The sequence below is a fragment of the Gymnoscopelus braueri genome (assembly GCF_963280865.1).
Source record: "Gymnoscopelus braueri genome assembly, chromosome: 11".
NCBI classification, from domain to species: Eukaryota; Metazoa; Chordata; class Actinopteri; order Myctophiformes; family Myctophidae; genus Gymnoscopelus; species Gymnoscopelus braueri.
Window position 1 is genome coordinate 5,167,499 of NC_137613.1, and position 27,530 is coordinate 5,195,028.

Sequence of the window (27,530 nt, forward strand, 5' to 3'; positions counted from 1 at the left end):
TAGCCACGAAACCATGGAAACATAAACAGCCCAGAGCTGGAGCTGGTGCATCCAGGGCAGGTCTGTCAGATCAGATTAGATCTCAGCTGGACTGGGACGTTAAGGAACAATGTTAGATCTCCAAGATGTTTACAGTATAAGGACCTTTTGTATTATTATGTAGTCATTAACTCTTACATGTGAGTGTATGTAAATCAGTGGATTTAGATGTTTATTCTCAGTGTTAGCTTCATGAAGCTAATAGTTCATCTGGGAGCTGTCAGTTGAATACATATCAAGATGCTGGAATCAATCAAAGTGACAGGTAGGATCACAATGTTGACACTTCTCTTTTTGTGATCATTCATTTACTGATATTCTCATTATCCAATAATGAGTGAAAAAAAAAAACAAGTAGGCTATGTTATTATAGCTGTTATTTACCTTTAATTTAACTTTAATGTTATTCAGAGTGTTCTCTGTAATTAACTGATTTATATCTGAATAACATCCTGTCAAGGAAGTGCATTTGTTTTACAAGATTTATGACCAGTGGTGGAAAAAGTACTCACATTTTTTACTTAAGTAAAAGTATCAATACTGCAATGTAGAAATAGTAGAAAGTACTCATTATGCAGAATGTCCCATTTAACAAGTTTTCAAATGTATACAAATCTTTTGACAATAGCAGATCTACAAGCTCACAATGCGTCGCATTGTGAGCTTGTAGATCTGCTATTTTCAAATGGCCGATATAGGGCTGAAGTGGTTACTGTATGTTTTGTAATAATAATTCAAATCTACAAAGTAACCAGTAAAGTTTTCAAATAATTGTAGTGTAGTAAAAGTACAATATTTGCCTCTGAGATGTAGTGGAGTAGAAGTAAAAGTGCTGATATTTGGAAATACTGAAGTAAAGTAAAAGAATACCTCAAAATTGTACTTAAGTACAGTACTTGAGTAAATGTACTTAGTTACTTTCCACCACTGAATTTGTTTTAAAAGATTCATGACACTGTGCTGTTGGGACTGAGAGTATTATCCGTCAATCAGTCCATCTTTTTTGTGGATTATATCTAAAACCCTTTAATTCTACAAGATCCATAACTTTCAATAGTAGTCATTAAATCAACATTATAATGTTCAGTTGTCAACCTTCTCTCTGCAGGATGAATGCAATGAAAACACCATTTTACACGTTTGTTGATTAATTCAAGTAATCACTTAAATGACAAAGGATCTTTATTTGTCACTTCATTCACAGACAGGTTGACAGTTGTAACACATGGGTGACATAATTTATTTTTGGAAAAGCTCATTTGTAATTTTCTGGAAAGTGGAGAGGATCAGAGATACAGTATGAGGAAGGAATCATGCATTCCAAAACATCCCTGATATGACTTGAGTTAAAATACAGTATTTGATATGTAGATACAAAACAGTCAGATATTCCAAATTGTCCTGATGTAGTAGAGTAGGTTATTATACACATGAACGTTAATGTTCCAAAAGTCTACAAGAAATTGAAGTTAAATCGCCATAAAACTATGAAGTCAAAGGGTAAATGAATTTGGTGACTTGACTCAACTTGTCCAGCCAATGAAGCTGTAGTTAGTTGTACCACTATATAAGTACTTGTTTTCTTTTCCCTACTCCTATTATTACTCAGTGTTCATTTATATTTACAAACCTTTATTTTAAAAAATACATCGATACAAAGTCTCTTTTACAAGTATACAGTGGCCAAGATGCAGGAATTACACACGTTCTATGATTCTCGATGACAGAACAGACACACATACTGACTACCAGGCAGATACAAATGAAGTGAAATCAGAATAATTACAAAACTATGCAGCACATAACCAAATAAGTGTAAAACAATCCCAAAAAATAGCACACAACCCTGAGAACACAAATAAACACTATGAGTTAAAACATGGAGGCAGTCACAGCAGTTAGTAAACGTCTCCTTTGTCATCCTTTTAAAACCTCACAGTGAAACCAGTTTAACTCTTAGTGTGTACACACACATCAGAGTTAAACGAACACTCAGTGCTGTGTGTAGGGCTGTCACGATTACACATTTAAGTTGACAATTAATTGTCACTCAAATAATTGCGATTAATGATTTAATTGTGTGTTTGGCCGTTGAACACTGGAACATATGAAGCCTTTTAGGCTTCGTAATAACAAATTCCACAGGGCACATATGACAAATAACTGAAATATACAAAGAAATTATTGTCATTTTAAATAATTTTATACATGTAAAAATAGCTGATTCGTGATTATGCAAAAATAATTGCGATTGTCTAAAAAAATTGTGATTAGACGATGATGTAATAATTGTGACAGGTCTACTGAGTAGTGTGTGAGCTCTGTGCTGTGCTGAGGTCATTTGTTTGTCCGTGCGGTGCATGGACGTGAGGATTCACACACACACACACACACACACACGCACACACGCACACACACACACACACACACACACACACACACACACACACACACACACACACACACACACACACACACACACACACACACACACACACACACACACACACACACACACACACAGTGCATTCGTGAGGATTCACACATCAGTGCTTGTATCAGAGTGATGAAGCTGCATTCCTCCAGGCCCTGCATGCTGACTCCTCTACAATATTATGCCACGCAGCAGTGGCAGAGGTGGAAAAAGTACTCACATGTTTTACTTAAGTAAAAGTATCAATACTGCAATGTAGAAATACTCTGTTACAAGTGAAAGTCTGGAATTCAACATTTACTTGAGTAAAAGTACAAAAGTATTGGCATCAAAATGTACTTAAAGTACAAAAGTAAAAGCACTCATTGTGCATAATGTCCTATTTCACAAGTTCAAAATGTATTAAAAATATTTAGAAAATAGCCGATCTACAAGCTCACAATGTGTCGCATCGCGACGCATTGTGAGCTTGTAGATCTGCTATTTTCAAATGGCCGAAATGTATATAGGGCTGAAGTGGTTAATGAATGTTTTGAAATAATAATCAAAATCTACAAAGTAACTAGTAACTAAAGTTTTCACATAATTGTAGTGGGTAGTGGAGTAAAATTATAATATTTGCCTCTGAGATGTAGTGGAGTAGAAGTAAAAGTACTGAAAATTGGAAATACTCCAGTAAAGTAGAAATACCTCAACATTTTACTTACGTACAGTACTTGAAATACAGTAAATGTAATTAGTTACTTTCCACCACTACCTCCAGGCCCTGCATGCTGACTCCTCTACAATATTATGTCACAAAGCAGTGGAAGAAACTAAAATGAAACTAGCAGCAATACCATGATGTAGAACTTACAATACAAGTCCTGTATTCAAATTTGTACTTGTAGAAAGGTTTTGGCATCGATAATACGACAAGTACTCATTATAGATGTCCCATTTCACAAGTTTCTTAAACAAAATATCCACAATTCCAGAATTTGTCAAAATCTTTTGAAAATAGCAGATCTACAAGCTCACAACGCGTGACCTTGTAGATCTGCTATTTACAAATAGCCGAAGCATAAAATAGGGTTTAATCGGTAAATTGTATGTATGTTTTGTAGTAATAGTAACTTGTAACTGAATTATTGTAGTGGAGTAAAAAGTACAATATTTGCCTCTGAGATGTAGTGGATTAGAAGTATAAATGATAAATTATTACAAAAATGGAAATACTTGTAAATGTAAATGTACTTACTGATGTGATATATCTGGGGTACATGATGATAATCATTTGCTTATTCTGCTGAGACTGTGACTCATTCATGAGTCACAGTCACAGATGCAAAGTCATTGCTCATGGAATGGACCGCTGACATCACTGTAATGCGGTGCTGTAAAGTAACTAAGTACGTGTACTCAAGTACTGGAGTAATTCTTTTTTGTATTTTTGTTTCGGCCTGGCGAGAGTGTATGTTATTTACTGTCTTTTACTCCACTACAATTATATGAACACGTTAGTTACTAGTTACTTTGTAGATCATTACAAAAGACACCAACCACTGCAGTTCAGCCCTATAGAGGGGTTCGGAAATACAGCGCACTGGCCAATACAAACTAATAGGCGAGTGCGCTCCGGTGCGCAATTTCCGAACGCACCCTATATATTTCGGCCATTTGAAAATAGCAGATCTACAAGCTCACAATGTGCCGCATCGTGACGATCGGCTATTTTCTAAATAGTTTGTATACATTTTGAACTTGTGAAATGGGACATTCTGCACAATGAGAGTACTTTATTCAAGTGCATTGTCTTCTACTTGTAACAGAGTATATCTACATTGCAGTATTGGTACTTTTACTTGAGTAAAACATGTGAGTACGTCTTCCATCACTGATGTAATGGTAGCCTCTGGAGTAATGTCCATTTGCGTTTAGATTGAATGGAGAGTGAATGGAGGGGACGGCCGTGGTTATGTAAGGGAGGATGTGATAAGAACACTGCTCTGTGTAAAGATCATCACTCATCCACTGAGCTCTACAGAGGCTGACCTGAAGGAATTCATGGATTTGTATTTGAACTTGGAAGGAGAATAGTTTTATTTCTACACTAGTACCTTCATTAGAGGTTTATTGTTTCTAGGTAAGTTACTACTATTACAAGTCTGCAGAGACAGGGAAATACAAAGTATGCGGCGTAAATAGTTAGGGCTGGAACTTTACGACTTTATCTTCTTAGCGATTATTCTATCGATCACGTTTTCGGTTAATCGGATAATGGAGAAGCATGTGTGGATTTTTTGTTTTTTATTAACAAATCGACACAGAAAATTTCGAATCGATTTTTTTTATTATTGACTAAATTGATGAGTCTGCTCTATTTTATATGTTTTTTTCTGTCGTAGAGTGGTGTCACATAAAAAGGCATCTACAGATTGTGTTAAGCTTATATCTATATTTGAAATTGTATTATTTTAGTGATTGTTGATCAATACATCATTAACCCATTAAGACCGGGAACACGTCTGTGTCATTTTTTGATTTCTTTAGGCTATTCAAAAATAGCAGATATACAAGCTCATAGCGCGGCACCGAGTGCCGCGCTATGAGCTTGTAGATCTGCTATTTTAGAAAAATTGTGAAAATGTTTGCAAATCTTTGAATGTATGTGTTTTTTTAAGCGTTAGGATTTAGAAAAAATGTTTTAATCGGCCTCAGGTCTTAATTGGTTAAATTGATTAGTTAGATTAAAGGGATAGTTCACCCCCAAAATGACTTGCTTTCTATGGATTACTCACCTCATGGAGACTTCAATTCATGGAGATTGTGTAGCTTTTGTCGGATTCCTGAGCCAATAATTTGATGACTGGCGGGCGGCTCCGGTAGGAGTCTCCTTTGAGTCTCCTACCGGAGACATTAGCATCTTTCCGCCGGTCATCAAATGATTGTCTCAGGAATGCGACAAAAACAAAAAAAATCTCCATGAATTCAAGTCTCCATGGGGGTGTGTAATTGATAGAAAATGAGTACTTTTTTGGGGTGAACTAACTTTAATTGTCTGTGGTATTTTATTTCTCGACATCGTTTCAGAGCGACTCCACTGGCCGGAGGTGGAAATGTCCAAGCATCACGTCCTCCTGAACTCCTCCTCCTCGGCCGTCGAGAAGACGAAGACGACCCCCCCCGCCAGCCCCCCGATGACGTCATCGTCCCACCACCAGCACCACGTCAAGGTGGACAGGATGTCCTCCTCCAGTCCACCCACGGCGTCCCACCACCACCACCATCGTGTCCACGTGGACAGGACGTCGTCCTCCAGCGTCCTCAGAAACCTGCTGAGCAGCAACAGCTACAACGTCCTGCTTCAGGCTGAGGACCAGAGAGACAGACAGAGACAGAGACACAGCCCCCAGTAAGTATAGGCCTGTCTGTCACCAATTATCACATCATCGTGTGATCGCAGTCATTTGAGATAATCGCGATATCTTTTTTGTTGCATAATCGTCATAATCGTTTCCATGTTGAAAAGCTTTCACACATTTTCAAATATTAACCCATTATCTATTCTAACCACTTTAACCATTATTTTATACTTTGGCCATTACAAAATTGCACTCGGTGCCGCGCTATGAGCTTGTAGATCTGCTATATTTTTTTTTAATCGTGAAGATTTGTGCAAATCTTTGATTTTGTCCCTGGAACAAAACATTTTACAAATGTTCGCTTTAGAAAATATATATTAAAAGATTTGCACATCTTTTCACGATTTTTCAAAAATAGCAGATCTATAAGCTCATAGCGCGGCACTCTGTGCCGCCCTATGAGCTTGTATATCTGCTATTTTTTTAATAGCCAAAGAAATCTAAAATGACAGAGATGCGTTCCCGGATTGAATGGGTTAAAAAGAGCAGAAATTGCAGATCTACAAGCTTACAAGCGTCACAAAGTGACGCGTTGTAAGCTTGTAGATCAGCTATTTTTACATCATAAAATTATGAAACATGTAAATAATGTATTTGTGTATTTCATTTATTTGTCATATCTGCTATTTTTTTCATTACGAAATAAAAAATGTATTCATAATGTTACAATGTCCAACGGCCAAACACACAATTAAATCGTAAATCGCAATTATTTGAATGGCAATTAATGGTCAACTTAAATGTGTAATGGTGTCAGCCCTAGCCCCCAGCAGCAGCAGAAGGGCGCCCCCTACAGGCGGGCCAAGACCTCCTCCACCAGATGCACCTCCACCTTCCAGAAGAGGAACCGCTCGTGCGCGACGGCGAGTCGTGCGGTGGCGGCGGGCCGCGCTCCGGAGGGAAACGCCGGAGGCTCCATCAAGTCAAACTCAGCCGTCGCAGGTAATGATGAAACTATAACGTGTTTTACTACTATAACCACGATTTAAAAACGTCACAATAAATGTATCGTTTAACCCTCTTTTTCATCTCAAGGACCCCCAAATTGATATGTATTTGGCATCGCGGACCCCCATCTGAAAATGTTTTGTCCCAGAGAGGGACGCCCAGATGAGAAGATTTATGTAGAAATATAATATATATATACCGTAGTATTTAAAAAAAAAAAATTCAAATATAAGCAGATGTACAAGCTTGCAGCTTGGCTATTCTTTTAATAATATAATAATAATAAACTTTATTTATATAGCACCTTTTTAAACAATGTTACAAAGTGCTTAACAACTTAAAATCAGACAGTGAACAATGAAATACAATTTTACAACAATAAAAACAACACACAACAGTATCAGTGAGTAAATGAGTAATAGACAAGTAAGCTAACGTATAAGATATGGATAAAGTGGTTAACATGGTTGTGATTCTGTATTAACACATTTCGCTGGGGACCCCCTGTAACATCCCCAAGGACCCCTGGGGGTCCCCGGACCCCACTTTGAGAACCACTGGTTTAATCTAATGTAAACAACAACAAAAAACACATTCTCTACTCTTGTATGTATTATTTGGCTACTGTATTATTTGTGTTTTGAAAGGCAGCAGCGATTACTACTACTATTGGATTCCATAGAAGTCAGCATGTCTTCTATATGGAAGCATGTTGTGCAGCAAAAATAGCCGATCTACAAGCTCTCAATGCGCATGTGACGCATGATCCCAACACCTATACCACTTGTGCAAGGACGCGCTGTGATTGGCCAATACACTTGTGTAAGGACGCGCTGTGATTGGCCAGTAGCCACTTTGAGCGGCAGTTGGGGCAAACGCTCTCGCCAAAACATGATTTAGGATTCTGTGCCTATCGGTACATAACTCTATCGGTACATAACTCTATCGGTACATAACTCTATCGGTACATAACTCTATCGGTACATAACTCTATCGGTACATAACTCTATCGGTACATAACTCTATCGGTACATAACTCTATCGGTACATAACTCTATCGGTACATAACTCTATCGGTACATAACTCTATCGGTACATAACTCTATCGGTACATAACTCTATCGGTACATAACTCTATCGGTACATAACTCTATCGGTACATAACTCTATCGGTACATAACTCGGACGGCGCTGAGTCGCCTTCAGCGAACTTAGCAACGTTCGGCACGGCAACTCGCTCGCTTTAGCTCACTCGGCGGTGCCTCGCGTGGCTCAAGTTCGCTTGGGACGGCGGGCCTCCGTCGCGGTCAAAAACTATACGGGCTCAAAAAAACAGCCTGCAGTTGTTGTAGGCAGAGGCACTTCCACGTTGGCCACAGAACGGGGGCCGTGGTTATAGCACAAGTTGTATAGGCTTTAGTATGTCGCATCTGTGACACATTCAGAGCTTTATTTCGTTTTTTATTTTAAGAACAGAGCATTTGAAGTGGTCAAAGCTATGAGCTTGTAGATCTGCTATTTTTGAATAGCCAAAGAAATCTTAAAAATGACACAGATGCGTTCCCCCCGTCTTAATGGATTAAGACTTGGTCATACAAACATTTTAAGTGGTGGGATTACATTTTTTGCTTTTAATCCATGCAGGCACCGTCTCCAACCTCCCCGTGAAGTCCTCAGCGGCGCGGAGCATCTCTGTGCTGGGCAGCCCCATGGGCCTGTCCCCTCGCCCCGCCCCGAGGCCCAGGAAGCCGCCGTGCGGCTCGCCGCGCGCCACCAAGCTGCCCGCGCTGCCCCCCAGGCCGTGGTCCCTGGCGCCGGGGCCGCGGGACGGCGGCCCGGACGGCGGCCGCAAGCCGTGCATCCTCACCGCCATCAAGCCCTCCAACGTGGAGAAGGAGAAGGTCAAGTTCTTCAAGTCGGACTTCGCCTACAACCCCCAGTTCGAGTACGGCAGCCCCGTGTCGCCTCTGGTGCTGGCCCGGCACAGCGGCGCCTCCGATCGCTTCCTGACACAGGTAGGAAGAAGCACCGCCATTGTTATCGTTACCTTGCTAAACTAATGGCCTATGTCATTTTAAAAATAAAAAACTGATCCAAAACAAAACTATATGATATTTCTTAATAATTTCGCCCAAAACGTTTATAAAAAAATTATGACTATTAACTCATTCCCTGCCTAGAACGACTAAAACGACTTCTGTCCTTTAAGCCCCCTCTGCCAAGAACGACTAAAACGACTTTTAATTTTTTCTTTTTTTTTTTTTTCTTATTTATTTATTTGTTTTTTAACCCAAAGACCAAGGAGATATGATTTGTTGAAGATCTAGACTCCCATCCACTTCCTTGTTAACTTAAAACTTAAACATTTTGTATCTCGGCTCCTGAGTACTTTTTTTTTTTAATTAAAAATCTCTGGCAGTGGGCAAACGCAAAAAAAAAAAGTTCTGGCAGTGAATGAGTTCAAATGAAAATAACACTGTCCGTCAGTTATGTAACATAAGAGATTTAAATAGGTATAAATAGGATTAAATCTGATTTAGGCCAAAACAAAATCCCAAAAATTGTCTAAATCAGCTTAGGCCAAAAAAAGGCCTATTTTGGCCTAAGTCACACTGGGCAGATAGGCCATTATACTAAAAGGGGAGTGAACAGCATGGATCAATTAGGAGATGGGGGCGATTTTACCAGGGGTGGCCAGTGTCACTAGTTTAGCAAGGTGACGATATGTTTTTCTTACATGTAGAGTATTTTCCTACCAGTTTAGTCGTTACGCCAATTAATTCCTTCCAACTGCTTGCCACTGCTGTTGTATACCAGTGGTGATTCTATAGGGGGGGCAATTGCCCCCCTGGTGGCCAGCCAGGGGGGCAATTATATATATTTGTAATTATATATTTGTTTGCCAATATATGGCAAGTATATGCAGAGTATATGTCATATTCAGGTTAATATATGTGCATATATGTGGATATATAGGAAATATATGTCTCATATAGCTTATAGTCTACATATATGCCACATATATGGATATATCTACATATACTGCATGTAGAGACCAGTGTTGCCATATCGGCTTATTATAAGCGACTTAGGGCTTCTTTTTCTGTAAAGTTGGTTGTAAATATTGGCAGTTGGGTGCGGGCTGCTTGTAGATCGGCTATTTTCAAATAGCCGATGTAATATAGGTTCAAAGCATAGACTGTATAAATGAGATGGACAAAGCCACTCCGCTGCTTTCTACAGACCGAAAATGAAGCCGATTGTTCCAAGACTGTAGGTCCGCCATCTTTCAATATCGCGCCATATCCTGCAAATGAGACCAGACCATTATTGGTTGGGTAGCTTGTCAATCAAGAGCGGGGGCGGGGAATGAATGCTATTGGTTGTGTAGCTTGTCAATCAAATCATCCCGCCCCTCCTAGGGAATAGCCTACATTATCGTAAACTTTAAAATAAATGGGACCATAATTTAGCAAAACGCATATCCTGGTGATTGAAAGGAGACTTTAAACTAGTGACTGGAAGCATATAGAATTTATGACAATTTTCATTACGGTAAGAAAATCTAGTCTAAAGTTTGTCAAAAAACCCATTCACTTGCGTTAAAATAAATTCTTTCTGACACCGCAGGTCGGCGCAGGGTAAAACAGCGCCACTCTGGCCATTCATAAGCTTCCGTGTTGGCCTCATCGTAAATATCCAAGACTTGCCCCTTGGTTCAAAGGGCTCATGTGTTTAGTCGCTTCTTTTGGGCGTGTGTTCATAGACCTGGTTGCTTGTTCATCACAGGGGTTTTGTAGCAATTTGTCGCATTTATAGAAATATAGGAACTTAAACCTAATTTTTTAATATATATGGTATGGTAAACGGTGCATTTATATAGCGCTTTTATCCAAAGCGCTTTACATAGATTGTGCATTACATTCACACAGTGGTGGAAAGTAACTAAGTACATTTACTCAAGTACTGTACTTAAGTACAATTTTGAGGTATTTGTACTTTACTTGAGTATTTCCAATTTCCAATACTTTTACTTCTACTCCACTACATCTCAGAGGCAAATATTGTACTTTTACTCCACTACAATTATTTGAAAACTTTAGTTACCAGTTACTTTTCAGATATAAACTATGATATAATGAAACATACATTAACCACTTTAACCCTATTTTATACCGCGGCTATTTGAAAATAGCAGATCTACAAGCTCACAACGCGTTGCATCGCGACGCGTTGTGAGCTTGTAGATAAAATAAAAACATATTTTGTAACATATTTTGTAAAAAAACATAAAAACAAATACACATACATAAGCTGTTACACAGCGGTCGGTCCCTCATCGTGTCATTTTGTTTCTCACACTGACGAGAAAGAGGGAGGACGCACGTGCGTGCACACACATACACACACAAATACTATACACAGACACATGAACTTACACTCTTCCTCGCACGAGAGTGTGTGTGTGCGCACACACACACACACACACACACACACACACACACACACACACACACACACACACACACACACACACACACACACACACACACATTGCACCGTGTCAGGCTGCAGGCTGAGCTATGGCAGGCTTCCAGAGGGATATTGACCACCTCCTGCTTTATTTGACAGCTATACCTGCTCTCTGCTCCCCCGCTGTCTCCATCTCCTCCTGCATTACTCAGAGGTCATTTCTAATACCTGCGGGGGATAGGCCCCCCTCAGCACCCCCCCCCCCCCCCGCATTGATCATCTAACAAGACTCCAGCCGTGGCCTCTGACCACTGCCTAACACGACGTACAGAAACAGGAGCGAAGGAAAGGGAGATTGTACTGTGTATATATAGAGAGGCCGGGATCAGAGGGAGATACTGTAGTTATCGCTTCCATTGAGCGTTGTTTCTTTTCTCCTGCAACACGGGGGAGATCTCATCGAAAGGCTGTTGCTGTGTATCGATCGGCCCTCTGGTGCGGATACGATGAAGCCTGGTATGGAGGGAGGGGCGGGAGCAGGGAGGAGAGGATGAGAAAGAGAGAGAAAGAGGAGATATAACTGAGCTGTGTTGCTGGAGAGGTGAATGAAACACTTCTATTGAGACGAGTTCTGCTCATTGAGCCCACGGGCAGAGAGGATAGAAATGATCTCATGTTTGGTGTTCCTGTACGCACAGGAAATGAGATCATAATACAGTATGATCAGTACCTGCTATTTTTGAATAGCCAAAGAAATCTAAAGTGACACAGATGCGTTCCAGGTATTAATGGGTTAAGGTGAAGGATCTCCTATACAGTATGAGATCTGACAAAGGATGACGTTGTCACATCAGTTGCAGACGATCTCAAAGCCACATAGATCTTCCTGCAGTTATGCATTGTTTATCAGTTTTCCTCACATTGATGTGTTTACTTCATTTACAGCAGTTAAAAGCACATAGGCAAGTGGGGTCCGAAGAAAGTAATTACCTATATCCATCACTCTATGAAGGCAGCATGGCTTATATATCAATACACATATGCATATATGGCATTGCTGCTCCTTAGTTTTATATGTTTATGTTTGGAAATAATTTAGCTCAAGCTCTAATAGATATTCACCATTTGATTCCCCTCCAGTTGCACCGAGCTACACACACACACACACACACACACACACACACACACACACACACACACACACACACACACACACACACACACACACACACACACACACACACACACACACACACACACACACACACACACACACATACATTCTGTGCCTGTGAGATAGGATCTAGTATCTTCAGTCTGTGTGACTTTGTCTTCTCTCAGTTAGCTGTTTCTCATCACGTCAGGTTCTCCCTGGAGAAGACTCTTCTTTCTTAGTACAGGTTCCAAGGAACGCAGGTAGTGAGGACAATAGACTAAACTCCACTTTAAAGGTCTCCTCTATTCCTTTATCTGGGGCTCCATCCACCGTCTCTCTTTCCTTTTAGATGGTCCAAGTGGTGGTGGGGAGATTTGTGGGAATTAATCGGTCCTTTTATCTCCTTGACTTGGGCTTTTGTCTCAGACAGTTTCCTCTGCTATGCCTGAGAATGAAAGCCTTTATCCAAAGGTATCACTTCCTCTGAGAGGCAATAAACAGGTTACATGGGAATAGGCAAGTGGTGGAATAGTCAATTTCTGACTTCAATAAATCGGATTTGATGGTTAAGATTATACAGTTGTTTCCCCTGCCAGTTTATTGTCCAATAATCCATTAGTGTTTAGATCATGAAATATTAATCATAGTGTTTACAATGCTTAGCCAAGAATAATGACATAATAAACAGTACAACACATTATTGTCCCTGAGGGGACTTGTCCACCTGAGAAATGTTTTTGCTGGGACATAAATGCCTGTGGAGAAAAATAAAATAAACACATACAGTATACACTTAATGAAAAAGAGGTTAGCGTAGCATACCAGAGCAGTGCAGCGAACAGCTGGCCATGTACCTGTTCATTTGGTCTGACAGGTCACATCTGCAGAGGGGACTGGGTGGAGAGACCAGCTGTGAATATTTCAGCAGTTACTACATAGAACATCTGGGCAAGAGAGTGGAAGAGGGTTGTAAGAGGTGAATGGAGCGAAAGGATGAGGCGGGGTCTTGTGTACATCCATGACCAGGGGTCATCAACGCGTACTGGGGCAAGAGTTGTGTCCATGTCGTGGCAAATGTTTTGATTGAACCCAAAAATATATATTATGATTTTTTTTGTGTTCATGTGATGTGTGATGAAAGCACTGACTTGTACTGATAAGACCCAATTATTGAAATCCCATACACGGAATTAGACTTGAACTATGCTGCATTGATGCCTGAACAGTATACAGCCAGTATACAGTGGCTGACTTGCCAGTCTCCAGGTTTATTAACGCATACTATCATTTGTAGCATGGTGATGACCCCTGTCCATGACTCATGTCAAATGGGTGGGCTATTAACCCATTGAGACCTGAAGCCGATTCTACATGTCTCCTAAATCCCAACAGTTTTCTGAAAAACTTATGTTTCTATATCAGTGGTGCTCAATTTTTTCATGTCAAGGACCCCCAAAATGATATGTATTTGGCCGTGGACCCCCATCAAAATAATGTTGTTCCAGGGACCCCCAGAAGCAAAGATTTTAGTTAAAAATGTTCGCTTTAAAAATATATATATTCAATGATTTGCACACATTTTCACGAATTTTCAAAAATAGCAGATCTACAAGCTCATAGCGCGGCACTCGGTGCCGCGCTATGAGCTTGTATATCTGCTATTTTTGAATAGCCCAAAGTGTACAATAATGCTTTTTAGCTCAAATCTAAAAATGACACAGATCCAGGTCTTAATGGGTTAAAGTAGGCCCACAGTACGTTATTTGTCTCCGCCAGGAAACTATGTTTTCGTTCTCGTCCACCCGTGTGTCCCCCCCCCCCCTCAGCCAAGCTAACATTGGTCAAGCTTCACGTGACACGTGACAATACGTTGAAAGGGTGTGCTTTGATTGGCTAGCGAGACGCATGACGAAATAGAGGCCTATAAATAGGTGTGTCACTTCGAAACATGTTAACAATGTTTCGAAGTGACATCAGTGCCATCAGCCAAGCTATAACATTGGACATGTCAGCTTGGCTGATTGAACATGTTAGCCAAGCTAACATGTTCAAATCCTTAGATGTTCTAATCTAAGAATCAGAACAAAGATAGGGTAAGTGATTTCCTTTGGTTAAAATAGCACGGGTCTGCTGGCGGAGACTTATGCTCCGAGGAGCACATTTTCTAGTTTCTACTGTGAAAGTTTCTGTAATGACAGTGATAGATCATTGGAACATGGATGGAACCAAATCCGGCCGGTGGGCGGACCTCTGACGTCACGCTCATGTCACCATGACTCAGCCTTAACCATAAGGGAGTTACCAATGCAGCTACGCCCAAATATGGGGTGAGTCGTCATGGCATCAGGCGCAAACAAAAAAAGGGGGCATGCCCATATATTGGCATATAGAGCGTCGCAGTTCCCGCCCACTTCGTGTTTTTTTTGGTGCCGGAAGAAAAAACTCAATGCATTTTTCCATTGACATTTCCAAAAATATTTATATCTATTAATTTAAGCCTCGAATCAAGCCATCATGACATGACATGAATCATGACCATAAACGTTTGATTCTGTGATTTTTTTTTTGTTGAAAACGGCAAAACAAAGGGTATTTATTAAATATAGTATATCATATAATTAAATATAAAATTAAAAAAAATCACAGAAAAAAAACGTTTTATGGTCATGATTCATGTCATCTCGTGATGGCTTGATTCGAGGCTTAAATTAATAGATATAAATATTTTTGGAAATGTCAATGGAAAAATGCATTGAGTTTTTTCTTCCGGCACCAAAAAAAACAGGAAGTGGGCGGGAACTGCGACGCTCTATAATGATGACATCAGAGATCTCCATTAATGGGCAGAAAAGGGACAAGGACTGACAGATACAGACATCTCCATATATGGGCATATCAGTTGGCCTGAACCTCTAGTATGGAAAAAATCACACCCCGTGTGAAGAGAGTGGTGCCTTTGATGAGCCCCGTATTGATGTTGTCATCAATGTTTGTCTTTTGGACACACAGACAAAGCCAGATATAGGAGTGGTTGGCACCACTCAAAAATCCCCCTGAGAAATCCCTTTGGCTAACATCCCACAAGTGGTTCAAAAGCACTTTTTGTCAATATCCCTGGTTTATACTATGTCCTATGTCAAGTGGTGTCACAGCATTTCAGAGGCAGGGTGTTACTTATAGAACACCTGTGTTTATGTTTGCGTACGTTGTGCCTTTATGATTTTGTGATGAGCGAGCGTTTATGCATTCACACAATGCATGGAAATTGTTCCCCATCATCGCCTCCAGCTGCTCTGGAACAACAAAGATAAAACGCTTGTGTAGCCAGCCCCCTAGCTGCTTCCCTCCAGTTTCAGACACAAACAGCGGTCCCCTGTGGGCGATATACACCGTGCTCGTTCATTAACAGACAAATATCAACACGAGCGTGACCCCAAGGACTGAGGCAGGAAGCGCAGAAGAAAGCAGAAGATGTTTAGTCGTGGTTTCCTCTAACCCTTCTCTTCTCCAGTCGTCCTCATTATCTAGCGTCTGATGTCTCTCCCTCTCATCTTAGTGTGTGTTCCACAGACTGGCCCTCGGTAGGCGAGTGAGTTTATCTGAGGGTTGGAGCGGGCCTAGAGCCTCACACCGTTGTGGTGAAGCTCTGCTCTCTTAGCTACACTTTTCTACTCCTGGTGAATTTATGTTTTGGAAGTATTTTGAATTGATTGAACACTATTAGCAGCTTGCAACTTCTTTTTTTTAATGACAGACAGGTTTACAATACTATGCAAAAACATCATATAAACGACTCAAGACGAATAGTAATCAAAAAGAAAAATATGTACAGTAAACAGTTGGGGGGGGGGGGGGGTAGGTGTTGACTTTTTACACCATTGTTTTCAAAAGATTTTATACATTTGAGAACTTGAAATGGGACATTTTGCATAATGAGTACTTTTACTTTTGGTACTCTAAGTACATTTTGATGCTTTTACTCAAGTACATTTTGAATTCTGGACTTTTACTTGTAACAGAGTAGTTCTACATTGCAGTTACTTTTACTTAAGTAAAACATTTGAATACTTCTTCCACCACTGTTTCATGCACGCACGGGTGCACACACACGCACACAAACAAACAAACAAACAAACAAACATGACCCTCCCCTGAACACGGGCCAATTGTGCTCATAAAGACAAATGTGGGTACTTATTAGAGTAATTATTAATAAGGACAATGCCAGTGGGTCTGGCATATTTAGCCCATTGGTTTAAAGCTCCCAAAACGTATTTTATTAATGCCGCAACGTTTCAACCTAAAAGGTCTTCATCAGGCAAATATTTGCAAAACTGTCGTCCATCATTGACAGCCTGACAACCTAATCTTACGATACTGCTGAGTCAGAAACACATACATGGTCGCTGTTAAGATGCCTCAATAAAATTACGTAGTGTGCACATTGAAAAACCTGTGACTAGAAAACAACCTGTGATATGTCTTCTTTTATATTCCTGAACCACTTAACTGGCAAAGGACGTAATTGTTTTCAAAATAGTATTTGTTCACAAGCTGGTCCAGCCACCTCTCAATTCACCAAACCTTCGGATCCAGTTTGCAGTTTGCCTCCCATGCGTGTGAACTGGCCCATGGCCTGATCGTACCTTCATCTATAAAATACCTTGGGGTTGCTATGCTGAACAGTTTGCCATCGGGAAGCCGGTGCTTGTTGATCTAAACAGGTACTAGCTTCCCTGATTGGCCAACCCAACACACTCAGGGATTGGCCAGGATTTGTGTGATGTTTGTGCTGCTGGATATCTAAGTGGTACCGTGCATTGATACGTAATTATCTTACAGGGAAAGCTATGGAGTCGCTGATATATGAAATGTTACTTTAATCTCAAATCTACAGAGTTGCTGGTGTATCGAATGTTACTTTAATCTACTTGAATCTACAGAGTTGCTGGTGTATCGAATGTTACTTTAATCTACTTGAATCTACAGAGTTGCTGGTGTACAGAATGCTCCACTGGGCGGTGCACCTGTGTTGCACTCGCACTCTAGTACAACGATACGACAGCTCAGCAACTCTTGTGGTGGTGGGACACAACGTTTACTCCTTTGGGGGATATTTCAAGCACGACAACAGTGATGAAATTGCTGTGCACATCTTGAACACAGTGTCATTGCGTTGGACGACGTTGCCCCCAGTGAAGACTGGGAGAGAAGAATGTCCCCTTGAAGTTCCCCCCAGTCTCTTTAACCACACAGCTGTTCTGATAGAAGATACCGCCTACATCTGGGGAGGCCATTTTGGGTATCACGACTTTCCTTTCTCCAATGTACTCTATGCATTTGATGTGGACACCCGCACATGGTTCAAGGCTAAGCATTCTGGGATTGTTCAAGGGAGGATCTTTCACTCAGCCTGTGTCTTGGAGAAGGTCATGTATATTTGTGGAGGATTTGACAGGAGGACTTTGAACAATTTATCCTTTGTGCTCAGTAATGATATATGCAAGTTGGACACCACCACAATGGTCTGGTCTTTAATTAACACCAGAGGCACACCACCATACTTTCAATGTTGTCTCTCTGCCACCATCATCGGGACAAAGATGTTTGTATTTGAGGGCACACACTGCAACACTGGATTGTTCGACACAGAGACTAACTGCTGGCTGAGCATGTCTTCTGCAAATCCTTTTCCAAAAGAAATTCATCATCATTCAGCCTTTGCCTACAATGGAGAGCTGTACATATTTTGTCGCAGAAGAGAGAAAGACATTGTTCCGTACTTGGAACGAAGGCTGCCCAGAGTTCCTGTTAACCCGATTATCAATGATCTGTGGAAATTCAATCCAGAGACCTTCTCCTGGAAGAAAGTTGAGCCCAAGGGGGAAGGCCCGGGTCCAGGGTTTCATTATTTTCATCATTTGTGCTGTTGTGTTGTGGGAGATCGTATCATCCTCTTTGAAGGACATGAAGAAGAGTCTGAAGAAGAGTCTGAAGAAGAGTCCGTAATCGCTGATGACCTGTACATTTTAGACTTTAATCCTAGTCTCAAGACGTTATGTAAACTAGCAGTTATTCAGTACGGTCTGGAGCAGTCAGGACTAACTCACGACATCAGATGGGAACTGGCAGCCATGAAAAACAAAACGGTGAGCCCATGAAAAACAACGTGCGTCTGTGCGCGCGTGCGTGCGTGCGTGCGTGCGTGCGCGTGGGCTTGCTTGCGTGTGGGAGTGTGTCGTGGTGTGATTGGATGATTGCAGAAGGGAGAGTGTCCGCATCAGACGCATCCGTTCCTGATTGATTCCCAGAGGACTGCTCCAACTTTAAAAGGCTGTCAGTCAGCCCGGCGACAGCGAACCCATTCCTTCCTGACTCCCAACCCCTCCGTCATTCCTCTGTAATCTGTTTAGCCATTGTGCATGTGAAGCTGAACAGACATGTAATGTAAGAGCACTTGATTGCTCACTTGATTTAACATGTAGGAGAACTTACGGGGCAGCGCCATGCCAGGGGAAGCGAGTGACCACCGCCCTTGACGACGCAATCCGTGTGCATCAAGATTTTACGTGTGAGGTGGCCAAACAGCGGGATAAATTCAACGAGGTACGGGGCCTGCTCAGGTCCTGTGAAGGGGTCCGCTTTGGCCTGTGGTATCCTGCAGAATTAAAAATAAAAAAAAACATATATATATTTTTTAATGATTTTTTTAAATAATAATAATAATAGATATACACACATTCAGAACAGAAAAAAAAATCGTATTCCCCCCCCTTTTTTTTTATATTTACCCTATTTTATACAGAGGCTATTTGAAAAAATAGCCGATCTACAAGCTCACAACACGTCACATCGTGATGCGTTGTGAGCTTGTAGATCTGCTATTTTCAAACGTTTTAGTACTTAGTACGGGGCCAGATAAAGCCAGATTTACACCCTTGGCTGCCAGGCGCAGACTCGGGGAGCCAGCTCACAAATTAAAAGGAAATTGAGTTTGAGGGAGCTAATAAAACAACTACAGCCGCCTCATGCAAAGCCATGTCCACTTGCTATGCAATGCTTATGTGTTAGTGCCACATCCTAAAGGATGGACATAGATCTGTGTCAGCAGTCGCATTTTCGGATCCATAATGATGTTTCGACATTGATCTACATGATAATGCAGTTGAATTCTTTGTTTGGTTTCCATTCTGTATCTGTATTCCTTGTGCCAAAGTCAGTGATCCAACAATGCCCATACCATAGATGTCAGGATCAAGTACAGACTCAAATGCAGACACACTGATGTAATGTAAACAAGTCTGTTTATTAACACAGCAGGGGAGCAGGGGTGGAAGGCAACCAGTCGTGAGTAGGAAAGGGCTAAAGCGTTGTCAAAGGGGCAAGCGTGGAGTCAGAGTTCCAGGGAAGCAGTCTGTGAGGCTTCAACTTAGAAAGGGGAGGGCAGAGGCGTAATCGTGGGAAAGGTTCAAGTTCGTAGAGCATGTGAACAATCCAAATACTTCACAGGTTTACAGCTGATAAAGGACCTTTACAGTTTTTGACTTTTACTCTATTGATTTTTCTATACTTATCATGATTAGTTTCTCTATTACTGTTACTATTTCTCAATGTTGAAGTACTGATCCAGTTGCATTGATCATTCAGCGTATCAATGCAAACACATCTTCATTATTAATTTGTAAAAAAATTTGTGTACAGTATTTCCAATGTGCTAAATATTTTCATTTAGTTCAGAGCTTGTCGGATAGCAGATAGCAAGTCTAGTCTTCTTCAGTGTGATTTTTCACACATGGATGAAGGCTTTGTGTCAGATCGACCTCGTCTTGCCGTCTCATCTTCGTTCATTCTTCCCATATGATGGGACGTGATAATAGTATGATAATAGTATTTTTTAGACTGCAACACAAGTCCGGTGTGACCGTAGCCTTTGTTCTGCCCTGGCAAGACAGCATATCCCTGTTTATTTCTTCTTTCTCTAGAGATAACGGCAGTGCATCAGGGGTTAGGGAGTGGTGCTGACTTCACATCCTGGTTTCATCTGAGGGTGGTTTCATCTTCAGCAGGTCATGGCTTGGGATACAAAAAGAAGACGTACCGACGACGTAAGTGAACAGTACCATCACTGTTTGGGGTCAGTTATTCGGGTCAGGATGAGGAACTCATTAGCAATCCCCTTAACCCTGTAAGACCCGGATATATTTCTACTTGCAAAAAAAAAAAAAAAACCTTTCAGATGGTCTTGTAGGAGTACTTAGGAGAGGAAAATATAATGTTTTTTTATTTTTTATGTTTTGGTAAGTTTTTATGCAAATGTTTCCATATGGAAACGTTGGGTCCATCAGGTAGCAAAATTTCCTATAGGCCATTTTTAAGGATAACATGGCAAATGTGTAATTACTTCACTAAAACAACTTAAGGATTCATTTATATGGTTTATTATTTGGCCTCAGATCAATTATTAATAATATTTGGCCTCAGAACAGTATACATTATGAATAATAACACCAATAAGCCATATTTTTAAATCAATTTTATTAAAAGAACAACAAAATATCATTGATGTCTATGTCAAAATCACTCTCTCCGTTCATCACGATATCCAGAACATCCCTTGCTGAGAAGCGAGGCCCTTTCTGTTGTTGTGGCATTCTGAAATGAAATAAAGACCATTAGTACATTTAGTAGTGCTTACAAACAACATTTCACAAGTCATACAATACTGTCTGGCAAACCTATTGTGTGATGATGATTGCCGCTAAGTGGGCATCATTCCATTGCCCTAAGTACCCACCACACCTTGAATGAATAATGAACAACCCCCACAACCCCCAACAAGTACCAAAGTGGTCCCACTGTCCTTGTAGTATCGAAAGCAAATTAAACATACTGAGAAATAACAAGGGAATATATTGGTTAAACTATGGTTGAATATGTATTGTTTAGGGGGAGAGAGAAAGTTTGGGTGGACATTTTCTGAGGCTTACTGCTCAAAGCAAACAATTCAGTTTTTGTGAACAAAGGAACCAGCTTGTATGGTTCTGACTGTTAAAACAATGGTTACAAATATCATTGGAAATTAGAAATTAAAGTAAAAATGCACATATAGCCTACTCTCTCTCACTGTTTCTATATATATATATATATATATATATATATATATATATATATATATATAGTAATGCAAAGTGGGGGAAATACACATATAACTGTTTAAATCTATTGTGAAAACTATATATAAGGCTGAACAGTAGCAGGTGAACATTAGGCCTGCCCTTGTATTTTTTGCAACCAAGAGGGCCCAACGATTCCAAAAAGACACAAGTATGAATCATGCTTTAATTTCTAATTTGGGACATATATTTCACAATAATAACATATGTACATGTTCTAGACATTGTAATGTTCAACAAAAAAAATATTACAGGCATATTACTTACGTTTTTGTGAGGAATATCTTCCAGAGAAAAAAGAGATCTGTTACAACAGAGATTTTTCAAGTTGTGATGATTCCTGGCTCTGTGGGGGGTATTTATATGCAAATATCCTGGCCAATGGCATTGTAAGACTAAACAATAGGACCCAATGAGCATTTAGAGGTGAAAAAATAACAGAAAAAAAAAAGATTTAAACATCTTTCTTTATAAAATATAATTGTTTCCAAAAGGGATCACTGGGTCTTAGAGGGTTAAGCAATTTCTGAAATGTCTCTTGCCTTCACAGTTCGTCATCTCTCTCCGTCTTCTGGGCCTTTCTTTACATCCATCAGCGCAGAATGAATGCCCATTTTCCTTAACTCCTCAACCAGCTCGCCGTTCTGGTGCATCTGGAGCAGGACGTCACAGCCCCCCACAAACTCGCCGTTGAGATACACCTGGGGGATGGTCGGCCAATTGGAAAACTCCTTGACGCCTTGCCTGAGATCCTCATCCTCCAACACGTTGTATGTAGAGTAATCGTGCACTCCGTGCATCCTGAGGACCTGGACCACTGCGCCGCTGAAGCCACACATGGGCTGTGCCGGCGTCCCCTTCATAAACACTACCACCTTGTCCTTCTTCACCATCTCCCCTATGCCCTTCTGGATGTCCCCCGTAGCAGCGCACAGGAGCCGGGCCGATGCCAGAGACATGACATGCCCGTTGGTCTGCCTCTGTTGCCTGGATAGCCACACCGCCGGACCACCGGCCCGCAAACACCTTGTAGCTGACCTCAATATGCTGTTCATGGTCTTCAGCGGATCAGATCTAAATAAATGCAGGCCGATGAGGCGCATAGGTTGAACTTGTAAACCAGACTCTTGATGACAACACACAGCTATTTCCATATTTGGGCTGAAAACGCCACGTGTCATTCCGCGTTATCAGCCTGCCTCTCATTGCCGGGGTTGGCAGACGTATGGCAGATGTCCAGTCCAAATAGTATATCGACTGGACCTTCACGACGCCTTGTCAAGGGTCGTATTGGCATATCTCCGTGACCGAAGCAATTTTATATAGTAGATAATATAATTTAAAATGTACATACTATTTGTAATAGTTATAATATTACTATTACAAATAGTATGTACAATGAAAAGGAGAAAAATATGTCATATTTTTCCCCTTTCATTGTCACATTATTACAGAGAAAAAGCTTCTGATGCGTGCATGCATGTATGCGTAACTGTCTAACTGTATCTCGATTACCAACGGACCAATTGTCTTCAAACTTGGCGCGTGTATCACCGAAGACCCCCGAGGGGGTGTAGTGTCTGAAGTTGGTCAGATCGGTGGTTAGCCCGAACCACCGATCCGACCGACATGCCCATACATAGGTATAAATGGAGATCCAGTTGTCCAGAACCACTGGATCAACCGCTATGCCCATATATGAGCATAGCGCTCAGTATATGCCATATATGGGCATAAAGGGGACACAAGCAGACAGACAAACAGATACAGAGATCTCCATATAATTATGGACACTAAAGGGACACAGACAGACAGACAGACAGACAGACAGACAGACGGGTATAACTGGTACTCTGGCAACAGGTACAACAGGTATTGCATAACCAGGCGAGGCACGCATTCCCAACTTACGTTGTTCCTGGCTTGTTCCCGAGTAGTTGATGTAATTGTAGAATTATAGAACACACTTCGTATGATGCTGAGGTAGTCTGTACATGATTAACCCCCTCCCCCCCAAACACCTCACTTACTGCATGTTATTGTGCTTCATAGTTACTCTCAATGCTTGTTAACTGGATTTGACCGAGTATTCGATGATTGACATGAAGTGGTAGTTAGAAGACTTTCTGTGTGGATTGATCCACACATAAACCCACCACTGTGGCCCTCGCTATCTCCTGGCCAGAGATCTGTAAAGGAGTGGGGGCGCCTCCTGGAGTTTCTGGACATTTTTGTTGTGGTTGTTAATTATATTTACCTCCCTGAAGTCTTGCTGGGTGTCCTGCGCTGAAACGGTCCCTGATGCAGCGTTCTCATTCTGAATGCTTTCACTTTGCTCTGCTTTTTAATGCCTTTGAAGCCAAAGAGAATAGGCAGGCTGGGATTTTGTGTCTGTGAGTGTACTGTATACTATCAATAAAAGCCAGAAAAGGCCAAAAGAAATATCTTTTAAGAAAAATAAATGAGTATACCAACTGAGTTGATCAACTGACTAATACCCTCACAAAAAAATATGCAGTAATCCTGGTCTCTATACTGCCTCCCCCTGGTCAGCGGGGGCGCCGGATGGAGGGGAAAGGAACTGGTTGGAATAACGTGTTCCTTCCACGCGTTATGTCCTACCGGGGAGTTTTCCCACCCCCTGTCATGTGATAAGAAATGGCCTGCTCACTCCTCATGCATTGGAGGAAGCATGAGCTCAGTTCGGGCCTCTCCCCAGGCTGGCAGAAGGAGAGTAGCGCCCAGGATTACATTGGCACTGGGTGAAATAATGGGTTACAAAATCGTGGGATAAAAATCTACCAAAAAAACTATATAAATACATATATAGAAAAAACCCATATAAATACATATAATTTTTGAGGGTCCTTGACATGAAAACGTTTGAGCACCACTGATATAGAAACATAATTTTTTTCAGAATACTGTTGGGATTTAGAAGACATTTCTAGAATCGGCTTCAGGTCTTAATGGGTTAAAAAGAAAAGAAAAAGGGTGTCCAGTCTGCCCACTGTACCGGTTACCGTCTGAACAATGACAGCCACCGCCATGGTGTCATGTTGTGTTGCCGGCTGCCACGGCAACACGGCCAGTGGGCCGTACAGGCGACGGGCGGGCGGTGACAGACGGTGACAGACGATGACAGATGGCAGGTTGAATGAAGTGCAGGAACAGGAAGCGCTGCGGTAAAGTGATCCACAGGCAGTGTGCGCTTTCATGTTCCCTTTCTTCCTCTGCTCTTGTTTTACACGCTCCTTCTGTGTGTGTGTGTGTGTGTGTGTGTGTGTGTGTGTGTGTGTGTGTGTGTGTGTGTGTGTGTGTGTGTGTGTGTGTGTGTGTGTGTGTGTGTGTGTGTGTGTGTGTGTGTGTGTGTGTGTGTGTGTGTGTGTGTGTGTGTGTGTGTGTGTGTGTGAGAGTGTGACACACCGGGGTTGTCCTTGCCCTCCTGCACAACAACAGACACAGTGTAGCGTTGTAGCCCCGTTTCTGCTCCGTCGTATCCAGATGCCACGCACTGTAAATAGACCCTCTCTCTACGGGGGGGGGGGGGGGGGGGGGGGGGCTGTGGATGGGCTGGTTTCAGAGGCTATTCTGGGAGCGTGACATACAGTAGCACAGATCCATAGGCATAGTGGCCGTGGACTTGAAGTAGTGAGCTGCAGTGGAATCAGCAGCAGAAAGAAAGAAAGAAAGAAAGAAAGAAAGAAAGAATCCACATCAGACCTGCTTGTCAGAAGACATTATTGTCACCATTACAGCACTGACAGGTCAGCAGTGTAACTGACAGGTCAGCAGTGTAACTGACAGGTCAGTAGTGTAACTGACAGGTCAGCGGTGTAACTGACAGGTCAGCGGTGTAACTGACAGGACAGCAGTGTAACTGACAGGTCAGCGGTGTAACTGACAGGACAGCGGTGTAACTGACAGGTCAGCGGTGTAACTGACAGGTCAGCGGTGTAACTGACAGGTCAGTGGTGTAACTGACAGGACAGCAGTGTAACTGACAGGACAGTAGTGTAACTGACAGGACAGCAGTGTAACTGACAGGACAGTAGTGTAACTGACAGGACAGCAGTGTAACTGACAGGACAGCAGTGTAACTGACAGGACAGCAGTGTAACTGACAGGACAGCAGTGTAACTGACAGGACAGTAGTGTAACTGACAGGACAGCAGTGTAACTGACAGGTCAGCAGTGTAACTGACAGGACAGCAGTGTAACTGACAGGTCAGCAGTGTAACTGACAGGACAGCAGTGTAACTGACAGGTCAGCAGTGTAACTGACAGGACAGCAGTGTAACTGGGTCATAATACTGACACCCGGTGCAGTACAGCTCTCTCACTGATAAAACCTGAAAGACCCAAATGTGATGTAAGGTAAAGTTAAAACCTTGGATGGATTGAAATAAATACTGTATATGTATTGAGCATTAGTATAATATTCTCTGAGCATAAATATCAATACTCATATTCTGGTGTCAAGGCTCTGTCTCAATTCATTCATTCACTCCCTTCATACATTCTCTGCATGCATATAAAAACTTCATACAAATACATGTAAAAATGAGCAGTAAGCGAGGAGGTTTGAACTCCCCCACCCATTCAGATGTAGTGTGCGTGTGCCTGATCTCACCTGACCACGATGTTGACCCGGCTTTGAGTTGTGTGCCTGAACTAGCTCTGCGCGCTTCGCATCACATAAAGCTGAATTGTCGTGCGATGGCGCTTTCCAAAAATAACAGATCTACAAGCTAACGACGCATTGCATGGCAATGCGAGTTTTCTACTCCCTCCTGCTGTGACTGACTGACAGTGTGACTGAGTTCTTGTTGTCCTAGTCTTCTTTGTCTTGACTCTTGTCCTATGTTTTTCTCTTTTCTGTTTCTTTTCTGTTCCTTCGGACTGCACCCCGGGGCTAGTGTAATAACAGGATGGAGGGGGGGGGCACTACACATCTCAAACCTATCAACCTGAGACATACTAAGGACTTTAACGTAATGTGGTTCTAATAAAGTGATGACATTAAAACACGTTGTGTGGTCCGGCAGGCGGTGAGGATCATGGAGCTGGCCCTGAAGAAGTACGGCAACTACGAGAAGTTTGAGCAGGAGACCGGAGGCAACCTGCTGACCAAGAGCAGAGTCTGGTTCAACGTGAAGAAGTACATGGAGAAGGAGGGCTGTATGGGAGAGGTGAGAGTAACCTTTAACACATTGAATGCCAGTCGCGTAGATCTACGCGAACCTATTTAAAGCCGCAGCGTGCCAGTCGCGTAGATCTACGCGAACCGCCGATTCCCATTGAAAGTGCCCCAGGTGCACTTTCCGAATTTTTTTAATCCATTTCCGTTTCCGGTTTCCGGTCGGAAACAGAATTATTCGGGTTCCGTTTTTTTCGATCGTATCCGCTTCCTGTCTGGGATCCTGTTTAAAACTCGATTTTCTCGGTTGTTGTTTTTCTCCTCGCTGATCACTGTTTAGCGTTGATCGGCTGTATCTTCAAGATGGCGGCTCGCATTTGGAAACTATTTTCGCTGGCCGTTTCTCACAGATCCGCTGTGTGTTTAGAACCAAATGAACGCGCACTTTTAACTTATTTAGCGAGGTCTGTGGCGACATGAAAAAAACAAAAAAACAACAATAAAACGCTGGCACTGGTGAGTACATTATGAGATTAAACTCTGGCATGGAATGTGTTAAACATGTGGTACAACATGAAGAGAGAAGGAGGGCTGTATCGGAGAGGTGAGAGTAACATTTAAACATGTGGTACAACAAGATAATACATGGAGAAGGAGGGATGGAAAAAAGAACCTGCCATGTGTTCCAGTTCCAATGTAGTGATTATTTAGTCACATGCTCCTGTTAATACTTTTCATTGCTTCAATATTTATAAAACCCACA

The 27,530-nt window shown here is 41.7% G+C and overlaps 2 protein-coding genes across 2 annotated transcripts in view; one reads left to right on the top strand and one right to left on the bottom strand.

The window, feature by feature from the left end:
* Nucleotides 1-253: 253 nt before the first annotated feature.
* The window catches only part of matcap2 (microtubule associated tyrosine carboxypeptidase 2), a gene marked incomplete at its 3' end in the record, with an annotated part of 45,268 nt that continues 17,991 nt past the window's right edge, over nt 254-27,530 (top strand). The window contains exons 1-5 of the mRNA XM_080441925.1: nt 254-304; nt 5,546-5,867; nt 6,635-6,819; nt 8,470-8,840; nt 26,676-26,819. Coding sequence (XP_080298051.1) covers nt 280-304; nt 5,546-5,867; nt 6,635-6,819; nt 8,470-8,840; nt 26,676-26,819 — 1,047 coding nt within the window. The 5' untranslated portion in view covers nt 254-279. The remainder of the gene's footprint in view (nt 305-5,545; nt 5,868-6,634; nt 6,820-8,469; nt 8,841-26,675; nt 26,820-27,530) is intronic.
* On the bottom strand, nt 22,182-22,682 carry LOC308094794 (glutaredoxin-related protein 5, mitochondrial-like; the record flags this gene model as incomplete). The annotated part of the gene is made up of 1 exon (XM_080441620.1): nt 22,182-22,682. The coding sequence occupies one exon, from the start codon at nt 22,680-22,682 to the stop codon at nt 22,182-22,184; it is 501 nt and encodes a 166-aa protein (XP_080297746.1).